This window comes from Anomaloglossus baeobatrachus, chromosome 3, assembly GCF_048569485.1.
Source record: "Anomaloglossus baeobatrachus isolate aAnoBae1 chromosome 3, aAnoBae1.hap1, whole genome shotgun sequence".
In the NCBI taxonomy this organism is placed as follows: Eukaryota; Metazoa; Chordata; class Amphibia; order Anura; family Aromobatidae; genus Anomaloglossus; species Anomaloglossus baeobatrachus.
Genome location: NC_134355.1, coordinates 389,210,512 through 389,221,860, shown reverse-complemented (window position 1 = coordinate 389,221,860; position 11,349 = coordinate 389,210,512). Strand labels below are relative to the sequence as shown.

At 42.4% G+C, this 11,349-nt stretch overlaps 1 protein-coding gene across 16 annotated transcripts in view; it reads left to right on the top strand.

The window, feature by feature from the left end:
• RIMS1 (regulating synaptic membrane exocytosis 1) overlaps positions 1 to 11,349 on the top strand; it is a 545,320-nt gene that overhangs the window by 264,212 nt on the left and 269,759 nt on the right. For all 16 annotated transcript variants that reach the window (XR_012751649.1, XM_075340212.1, XM_075340216.1 and 13 more), the window contains 3 exons: positions 5,611 to 5,734; positions 8,213 to 8,259; positions 10,383 to 10,495. Coding sequence is in view for 15 of the 16 variants with exons in the window: in XM_075340212.1 (XP_075196327.1) it covers positions 5,611 to 5,734; positions 8,213 to 8,259; positions 10,383 to 10,495 (284 nt within the window). In the remaining variant the exon portion in view is untranslated. The remainder of the gene's footprint in view (positions 1 to 5,610; positions 5,735 to 8,212; positions 8,260 to 10,382; positions 10,496 to 11,349) is intronic.

The window sequence follows — 11,349 nt, the reverse complement described above, 5'->3', positions numbered from 1 at the left end:
GTGAGAAGCCGCAGGAGCACGAAACATCTCCTACCTGCGTCACCACGTCTCACGCCGACTCTGCGGAAGGACGGAGGTGGGCGGGATGTTTACGTCCCGCTCATCTCCGCCCCTCCGCTTCTATTGGCCGCCTGCCGTGTGACGTTGTTGTGATGCCGCACAACCCGCCCCCTTAGAAAGGAGGCGGTTCGCCGGCCAGAGCGACATCGCAGGGCAGGTGAGTGCATGTGAAGCTGGCGAAGCGATAATGTTCGCTACGGCAGCAATCACAAGATATCGCTGCTGCAACGGGGGCGGGGACTATAGCACTCGGCATTGTAGCATCGGCTTGCAATGTCGTAAAGTGCAAAGCCCGCCTAAGACAGGCCGAGATTCTCCAGCGAGGACAAGGATGTATAAAATCCAATTTTTTTTAATGTATTTAAAATAAGCATAGGTAAACTGCTAGAACACTACCTAATCTAATCAATTAGGTCCAATCAGTGGTATTCTAGTGGTTTAGCTGTGCTTATTTTAAATGGCATTTTATACATCCTCACCTGCTTTCCTCGCTGGAGAATCTCTGCTTGTTTAGTACTTCACTCGACCCTGGCCGAGTTATCTGTGGTGAGCTGATCTTCTCCTTTGTTTTGTATAAGACAGGGGTCAGAGGACTTACATTTAAAGCACCTCTCCAGCAGTGAAATAAACAATAAACTGTGGAGTGGTGGTGTAACTGAATGATCAGTGCACCAAAAACATTTGTTTAAACAATGTTGCCCCAGCTAGTGCCTTCACTATTTTTGGTGGCTTCCTCTAGCGCATGCACAACTCTGCTGGTGGGCACTCCTCCTGCTGCACAGGCGCACTTTCCTAATAAAGTTATCACTCCCAAACTCTGGTTATCTACTCTACTCTTGGCTGACTTTTGGTTGCCTTTTTTGCATCTGCGCCAGTAGCTGGAGAGTGTGATTGGAAGTTGTCATTAACAAACCCAATAATAGCCAGAGGTATCGTGAATTAGAGGTACCCATATTGGGGAAACTAAACCGAAACTACAATTGAGGATCAACCTAAACAGTCACCCTATGAATGAGCTGAACACATCTGGGGGAAAACATTACTCTGGTCTGTGACACAGTATGACAGATTTAAGAATCTTAGTACTAAAGGTTTCAGAAATTTTAAGGTGGAAAGTAGAATTCAGTCCATCGAGTTCAACCTATAGCCTAACATGTTGATCCAGAGGAACACACAAACCTCATGGGGCAGAAACTGATAGCTCCATATTAGGCTAGGTTCACATTTCCATTGTTTTAAATCCATCAGGTCCGTCAGCAATGGATCAGTTGTTTTTTAGATGTCAACTGACGCAACGTATGTATTTTTCACAGGATTCCTTTCACAGGAATCCTGTGAAAAAACTGATCCGTCGCGTCCGTTACATCCGCTATGCGTCCGTTTTTGATGGATCAGCCATGATCCGTTTGTGTTTGGGACAGCCCAGTGGGTGTGCCAAACATGCTGGGCATGCTCAGTAGAGCATGATGGAATCCAGCGCTGGATTCCATTGTAAGACGGATTACAACGGAATCCAGCACCATAGACATCTATTACAAGCTTGACGGATGGCGACGGATTCCTGCGCGGCGCGTTAATTTTGACGGCCAGAAAAACGTTACATTCTGCGTTGCTCCCGCCTGGCGGTCAGTCAAAAAACGACTGACCGCGGCGCAGCGGATGCAACGCAAGGTCATCAGTCGCAATCCGCCTCTAATAAAAGTCTATGGGACCCAACGGAATACGCTAAATGGATGCCGTTGTTTACCAGAGCGGCGGATTGTGACTGATACATTTTAACGAAAATGTGAACCTAGCCTAAGGGGATAAATATTTTCCCAACTCCACATATGGCCATCAGACTGGTTCCCTGAATCAACGCCCCATCACAGAGTTCAGTGCCTATGATAGTTTTACCCAGTGTTTTACAATTTAGTACATGATTATTCATTTTATTTCCTCAGCCCAAGTGCATGACCTTACATTTATCTACGTTAAAGAGGTACTCCCATCTCCAGGATCCTATCCCAATATGTAGTAGGTGTAAAAATAATAATAATAATATTGGCAAATACTTCCAATTAGAAATGTTTTATAGTTCTCCTGGTATAGCCATGTCTCTTACCTCATGTGCAGGGCATTGCAGCTTAGGTATCCATAATTACAACTATAAGTAACTAACTAACTCACTATATGAGTGAATGTAACCATAGATACCTAAGCTGCAATGCTCTGCACATGAAGTAATAGACATAGCTAAATCATGAGAACTGTTCTGCCTTCTTTCACGTAACGCTGTGAATCTCCGGCATACAGCTAAACCCTTGTTCACATTTCAAAGAAACAGACTGAATTCAGTAGCCTTGATTTATTGGCTGCTAACGTGAACTTGATTGCAGTATACGTGGAATATACAGTGAATATAGGAATATCCAAGGTGCAGGTGAATACGGTATATCCAAGATGCAGTTGAATACGGTATACGGAATATGGAATATGGGTAAAAACTATAACAAGAAAATGATTACATTCAGTACAGTGTTAATACAGAGTTAACATAGCATAACATTGCATGAGATACAGTTCTTATGAGGATGTAGGTGAAAGGTCACTTCATCTGCAATACATAGAAAATTGTATCTATACAAACGAGGCAGGGACTAAGATGTAGGATTACAATGTACAATGCATTTACTACAGTCTTCCATCTAGGATTCTATCACGAACACATGTAATTTGCTTTGCTCACCGGATTACACTAGGCAGGGGTGAATGTACAGAGAGGTAAGTCGGCAGGTCCCTTTCCTAACAAATCCAAGGAGAAAATGGCTGCAGGCTTCTTCTCAGCTCAGGGAGGCGTTCCTTACCCAGAATACATTTATCTTAAAGGGAAACTCAGCAATTCAAAAGAATAACAACGACCTCTAGGGGTTGTAACAGAAATTGCAATGAATGACTATAAGGCTATGTGCCCACGCTAGAATGTCCCTGCGGATTTTTTTGCCTGAAAATCCGCGACTTTCGCGGCAAATCCGCACCCGCGGATTTGCCGCGGATTTTGATGCGGATTTCATTTTTTTTTTTTTTCCCCCATTCAAAACCAAAAATCCGCACCAAATCTGCACCAAACAATTGACATGCTGCAGATTTTTCCGGATCAAAATTCGCGGCAAATCCGCAGCGGAAAAATCCGCAGCATGGGCACAGCATTTCCAAAATGCCATTGAAATGGCTTGGAAGTGCTGCTGCTGCAGATTTTCGGGAAATCCGCGGCAAATCCGCGGCAAAATCCGCGCAAAATCCGCGCAAAATCCGCAGCGTGGGCACATAGCCTTAGCAGGCTGCCATATATGGCAGAACAAGAACTATACAACATTTCTAATTGAAGACATTTGCTAGTATTATTATTACTACACCTACTACCTCTTGGGATAGGATCTCGGAGATGGGAACAATCCTTTAAACTTCAATGGTCATGTCTCAGTCCAAGACTGCAGCTTTCATTTTCTGCTGCTCAGGATGTTCTGGTCTCTAACAGAAGGGCTTAATCTGACAGCTGAATTTATCACTCACTATGAGGGCACATTTCTCACCTCCACCAGACTGACTGCAGATCACCTTACTCCCAAGTCATCACCATTCACACCTCTGAATTTGTTTCCGAAACCTCCGTTGTATAAGGGTCCCGTTACACGTAGCGACACGACCAGCGATCCCAGCAGCGATCCGACCTGGAAGGGATCGCTGGAGCGTCACTACATGGTCGCTGGTGAGCTGTCAATCAGGCAGATCTCCACAGCGATCAGAGACCAGCCACCAGCGACCCTTGTAACAATGCTGTGCTTGGTAGCCAGGGTACACATCGGGTTACTATGCAAAGTGCTTTGCTTAGTTACCAGATGTGTACCATGGTTACCTGTGTATGACGCTTACAGGCATCCAGACGCCGGCTCCCTGAACAGGTAGCCAGGGTACACATCGGGTTACTAAGCAAAGTGCTTTGCATAGTTACCCGATGTGTACCATGGTTACCAGCGTACCGTCGCTTACAGGCTACCAGACACCGACTCCCTGCACATTTAGATCGTTGGTCTCCCGCCGTCAAACACGCCAATGCTGTATAGCAGGAGACCAACAAGCAAAAAATGGTCGTGATCAGTTTGTAACGATCAGTGACCTCGCAGCATGGGCCCGCTCACTGCTGCTTGTCACACACAGCGATATCGCAGGAAAGGTCGCTGATACATCACAAAATCTGTGACGTTTCAGCGATCTCGCCAGCGATCTCACTCTGGCTTATCTCTAGGAGGCATCACCCCCATCCACCTCATGCACAAACGTCTTAGAACATCTCATAAATGTTGTTCTATTGCCTCAGTGATTCACTTGTAAACTGTCTGATGAAGGAGCCTCTGTGTTTATACAGTTTGCAAATAAAATTCTTCTGGTTAGCCAATAAAGGTATCACTCCTAGAATACTTTTGTCTTTTTTGGCATAAAAGTATTTACATATAAGTTGATATTTATCTTTTTATCTGAGGAAAAGGAATTATCCCTCAAAACGTGTAATTTTCAACACTACAAATAAATATATTCAAAATATCCCAAAAAGCTCTAGTGTCGGGGTATATATTATTTTACTATAAAAACTTTTGCTTGGCGCGCAGATTGTTTCTTGGCATACTTGGTGGTGTTGCCACTTCATTGGGAAGTAAATAACACTATAGCGTGCCATACTTGAATGTTTACCATTCGCTACATCTGTATCTTGATTGCATCTCTACAGATACACTGATATCAGCACGAGAACCTTGCATTAAGACCATGATGAAATAACGTTGGAGAGGTGTAAAACATACTAAAACATTGTCCATTATATGGTTCAGTGGACTCTATATATATTAATAATATTAATAATATACTATATTGCTCTGCCTCCGAAAAAAGATATGGCATGCTAAATCCCATACTGGATTAATTGGAATCTGTCAGCAGGTTTTTGCTATGTAATCTACCACAGAGTGAGGTAGGGAGAGCGACCATGATTCCAGCAATGTATCATTTAGTTTGCTGGTTGCAACAGTTATGATAGTCACAGTTTTGCCAGCTGTGGATCTAGCAGCTTTCAGTTGCTGAGCTGTGTATAACTCCATCCACGCCACAGTTTTTGTGTATGTTATATAGTGACACAAAGCGGCTAATCAGTGCTGGGGGCGAGGTTGGACTACCTTCACATGCCAAGTTATCCTATAATCTCTTGTTGATAAAACACTGATTGTACTTTACACAGCCCAAAAAGTGAAACATCCCTGTAATCAGGGTCTCTGCTATTAATTATGGTACTCTCAGATTACATAGCAAAAACCTGGTGACAGATTCCTTTTAATAAGGAGTTATTGAAGCAAATCCAATGTCAGCACATACAGCAATGCCATTTGCAGGCAAATAGGTAGCTCGTGACAATCTTCTATCATATTCTATATATTCTAATTCATGAATGAGTCATTAACTATTAATGCTCACATTTTTCCTATTGAAATAATTTTTCAAGTCTTATGTTCTCCATTAAAGGTGATGAAGTTCTAGAATGGAATGGGAAGCCGCTGCCAGGAGCCACAAATGAAGATGTTTACAATATAATTTTACAATCAAAATCAGAACCACAAGTGGAGATCATCGTGTCACGGCCCATTGGGTATAGTATTCCTTTCTTTAGATTTCTTCTCTTCATTTATATAGATGATAAAATAGATATTTTGAGATCAATTTTTGACATTAGTATTTGTCCTTCTGCCATTTTATGACCCCGAAAACCTAAATCTAAGTAAATCAGTATAAAAGACCAGTAAGATCAATTTGCGTTAATGAGTTGTATGGGGGGGAGGATGAGGAGTTTCCATATTTTTGTACTAATATAATTGCACAGAATATCACTGTTCCTTCCTTCCTATGACAAAGTCCATATGTGATTCATGGGGAAAAGGAATCTTTCACGTTGTGAAATAATGCTTACTGTGGCAGCCTCACTATGCTGAACAAGTCTGACATAGGCTGGTCTTAAAAATTTTAGATTTAGAAAAATATATATGGTTTGTTCACCTCTTTTATTATTACTATATTTTTTAATTTATTTTTGCTTTAAAAAGTAACTCACTTTCACGATGACTATGGGATAGCAGGGAATTGGGGCTCCTAAGCTGTCCCTCAAGCTGGGAGCCCTAGCTATCCCTAACCTCAAGGATACTCCTGATGGTGGAGAGGCCTGAGTTTCCTTCCTGGCCCTGCTCCTGACCAGTCCTTATCTTAATCCCCCAGGGAGGGACAGGAAAGAAGTATGATGAAATCCACATACAAAGACAGACAGGGGAAAAACCAAAACACTCACACAGCACGCACACACAAAGGTATAAGATAATAAGAGATTCAGGATGAAAAACAAGAGCAGAAAGGAAGTACAAAACCACAGGGGTAAACCGCACACACACTCACCAGCCGCATCAAGCAATTAGCACAATTTTCAACAGTAAAGGCCACTTTACACACAGAGATAAATCTTTGGCAGATCTGTGATTGCAGTGAAATTGTGGACAATCAGTGCCAGGTTTGTGGCTGTGTACAAATGGAACAATATGTCCATGATTTCACTGCAACCACAGATCTGCCAAAGATTTATCTCTGTGTGTAAAGTGACCTTGAGTCTGGGACACCACACCACACAGACCAATATAGAATAACCTATAGCTGGCATGGGTGGAAGGTTTCAGCCAGCATAAATAGGAGGGGAGCAGATGTGATAGGCCTCTCCACATCTTGTGACCATGGAGCAAACAGACCAGCAGAGATTAAAGTCCCCGTCACATTTAACGACTTTTCAGCGATCCTGACAACGATACGACCTGATAAGGATCGCAGGTAAGTTGCTACGTGGTCGCTGGTGAGATTTCAAACAGTCAGGTCTTCCCAACGACGCAGCAATGATACAGCGACCGTAGCGACCTGTATAACAATCTCAGTGGTTGTTGGGACCCTGAGCTCTGAGCTCTGAGTGGTCAACGAGGTCGTTGGTAAGGTGTCAAACACATCAATGCATCCTACCCAGCAGGACCTCGACGATCAAAAAATGGTACAGGCCATTCTGACATGACCAGGGATCTCACAGAAGGGGCCTGGTCGCTGCTATGTGTCAAATGTAGCGATTTCGCTAGCGATCTTGCTATGTGTGAAGGTACCTTAACTCTTGCTAGCCTACCTGTGAATCATTACACAATAGGTCTACGCCCGAGTCTGCCTGTGTTGATCCCAGACACCATTGGGTGAAGTGTCAGAATCTGCAATCTGAACAGCGCCCAATGCCGCCATGACAGTCTACGAAGTTTGTGCAAAACTCCATGTAACAAAATAAAAAAACAAAGCAAAATAATGAATATTAACTTACTGATTTCACTCCATACCTCTAATATCAACCACGTGGAATTGCATTTAATAATTGATTAAAAGGGTAGACAACTCCTTTAATTAAGATATATCAATAAATTCATTGTTTCTAACAATCTTTTTCTGTATGCAAATTAAAGGTGCTAGACACAGAAAATTGTATTGTAACAATTTTTAATGGGTACCTTTAGTTCTAAAATTGCACTAAGTTTCAGACTGAAGCCATCATTGCTTCATTCAGTTTCAGGGCCCTTGATTGCCTGATCGATGTTTCTGATTATTCTCTTGTTAGGAGGTGTCTCTGCCGGTAATATATGGTAGACGACCACAGCACTTGGCATGTAAATAAGGAAAGTGATTTTCTTGGGAGGTCAGCATTGTTATCCATTTAGCATGAGACGGGCAATGTTTCAGTTCATCTTGGTCATGGCCTGGGTCTCTGAGGATGAGCGTCTGCTGCTGTCTGCATGATGGCTGTCTCATAATCATGAGTCCCAATGCCGACCTCCCAATAAAATGGTTTTATTTATTTTCATACTAAGTGCCATGGTCGTCTACAACCGTCATGTGTTGGCAGCCTTGAAATTATTCCACAAAGTGAAGGATTGAATGCTGTAATATGATTTCTCTCCTAGCGTTCTTTCATATACTGTACGTCTTTTGTTTTTGTTGCCTCCAGTGCTCTTTTATGGTAGTAATATTCTCTTTCTTGTTCATTGCTTTTCTTTATTTACTTCAGTGACATTCCAAGGATCCCTGAAAGCTCCCATCCTCCATTAGAATCTAGTAGGTGCTCTTTATTATTAATGTACAATTTAATGGCTTTTTTGTATTTGGATACTATACCATTTGCTTAGCGAATTATTAGTTTTATATTTCTAAGGACAGTGATTATATTTCCTGAATGATATACTTTCCCCCTAGAACTATTCCCAGGCTATCTGAAGACATTTATGGAAAGATGAAGTTTCCCTATAATTATGATAGCGCCCCAAACAGTGACAGCAATGCTATGAGTACTTGATTTGCCTCAATACCCGTGGCGGGTATGACACAGTAACCAGGAGGAAGGCACTTAGACTGGCCCTCAGACTAGGGGCCCTAAATTATCCCTTATTTCAGAGGCTTGATGGTAGCCAGGTCTGGACTGCCAGCGTAGCCCTAGCTCCTGAACAACCCTGGTCTAAAACGCCCATCCCCCGGGGAGGGCTGGGACAGGAGTAAAGAATCCCACAAATACCGACAGACAGGAGTAAACCAAAGCTCAAACTAACTGCAAGCACACACAGGGGAAGAGACAATACGGGCTCAGGGAGAAATAAAGTACAGGGAGGAAATAAACAAACGACAAGGATATTTCCACAGCACAACAAATAGCATGCAACAGTTCACCAACTATTGGGTCACCACGCACAAGGACTGATAACGCTAGAGCTATCTTCAGCATGTGAGGCTAGGTTCCAGGATTTTTTATATGGCAGAGGGGTCTGTGATAGGACGTCAGCAACCTGCAACCGCAGGAGCAGTTTACCAGCCAGCAGGAATTAACTCCCGTTAAACTGAAGACCAGAGAGCACTAAATAGTTGACGTTCGACTCCGGTTGAGCAACTAAGATGCATCAAGTTGCCTGCCAGACTCTGGAGTGTGAACAGAGCCTGGAGTCGCCATAACAATACCATGGTGAATACAAGGCACAATGACCCAACTAATTCCAAAGACGCATTAATCCTCTGTGATCAAACGTCACTCAGTCTCCATCTTTGACTTGTCCTAGGGCTCCCCATAGACTAACCACAATGCTCCTAGTACTACTAGCAGCACTACTGAAGAGTGACCCATAAAAACCATGCCACAGTATAGTGACCTACTCACCTGATTATGTAGTCTCTAAAATGCAGTAAAGTACACATTATCAGCCACTAGAGGGCGCTCAGACACACACAATCCCTGCACTTTTCCCTATAATCAGTGCAGGTAAGTGGACGCTCTGTCTCAGGTTTCATTGACCCCTTCACATCCACTTGCATAATCTTCCCATTAATTTGATTGGGGAAAATGCGATTGTAGTGCATCATGTAATTTGTTTGTTACATTTTCTAAGAGTTATTAAAAGGGAGATTTTTTTTTATACGTTTTTTAAGTCAAAAATGAATGAAAAAGTGTATTTAGTCGTTAATTAACCAGGAAAAACAATCCACATCAGAAGAAGTGCGTGAACTAACCTTAGAGCGTCAGCCGGCTGTTCTCTGTGCCGCAGAAGGATGTGGGGTTCCTTTTACAGCCATTTGTTTCTTTAATAGTGGCAATAACATTGTGCGAGCAAAACTGTGGATCACATTGCGTCATTTTGGTTGTACAATGGTGCAGAATTAATTTGCTTTAATTCAAAGGAAATATTATAACACATAGAGAAAGAAAAGATTGATAAAGAGAACTACAACGTCTCTGCCCTGAACGTATAGTGCAAAAAATAATAATGTCTGCTATGCTAAACATCCTGGATCTGTCACAGAAAAAAGCCTTCCACATTCTGCAGAATCAGAGATATTCACACGTAGGGAATAGATGTCCGAAAAATTCCGGAACAAATCTGCCTTGTGTGAATACTCCCTAAACGCAAAATATTGGAAGCAAATTCTGCATGTTTAAATGTTTGCTCTTCATTATATGGGTTAAATCAGCAGCAAAAAGCAGCAGTAGAGATTGAAATGCTGTAGAGCTAAAATTCCTCTCAATTTCCAGCTTATAATATATGTTCATTTTTCTTCTTGCTGTGTATTTACAAAGGCAGACATGTTCTATTTAATGCATCCATAGCACCCTATTTTGATCAGGCACTTATCAATGTTAGAGTCTATGTGCAGTCCAGTTTTATTGTGCCAGTCATTTAATGCACTTGTCGTTCAAGGTTCTAGTTCCTTTGAATCTCAGAAGATGGATAGGCCTTCAATTTCTGTTATATCTCCAACTAGTCCTGGAGCTCTTAAAGATGCACCTCAGGTCTTGCCAGGACAGCTGTCTGTAAGTATTTCATAGCCTCTCACAACAGGATATAATCTTTAATTTCAAGACTTTACAAAGATGTAAGATTATGGCAGGAGAATAGCAATATCTAAGGCTATGTGCGCACTTTGCGTTGAGTTTCTTGCAGTTCTAAACGCATCCTCTGGCAGAAATTGTCTTTGTCAAATTTGGTTTTGACTACAAAAATGCTATAAATACGCTTGTGTTTTTACCGCGTTTTGGCCGTGTTTTTACCGCGATTTACATGCTTTTTCATTGCTTAAAGTCAGATGCGTTTCGAATACAAATACACTGCTAAATAAAGTTTAACCCCTTAACGACCGCGGGCCGTAAAATTACGTCCTTGCGGTCATAATGTTACTGCCCGCGGTCATGCTGGGATCGGCACACATCTCAGCAGATTTTCACAGCTGAGATGTGTGCCTGCTAGGCACGAGCAGAATCGTTATCTGCTCGTGCCGTTTAACCCCTTATATGGCGCTGTCAATATGTGACAGCGCCATTATAAGCGCGATCGCGGTAAACATTTACTTACCGCCCGATACCGGAAATCACATGACGCGATCACGTGACTTCCGATAGTTGTCATGGTAGCACAGGGTCATGTGATGACTCCTGTACTACACCTGACTTGCTTTCACTTTCGCTGTGCCAGCGGCACAGAAAAGGAGAAAGAGAACGTATCTGCTGTTTACAGCCTTGTAGTTGTGATCAGCAGATACTGCAGAGCGAACGGAATGCTGATCGCAATAGCCCCCTAGGGGAAGTAGTAAAATAAAAAAAAAAAGTTAAAAAAAAGTTTTAAAAAAATTAAAAAACAAACAAAAAACCTAAAAGTTCAAATCACCCCC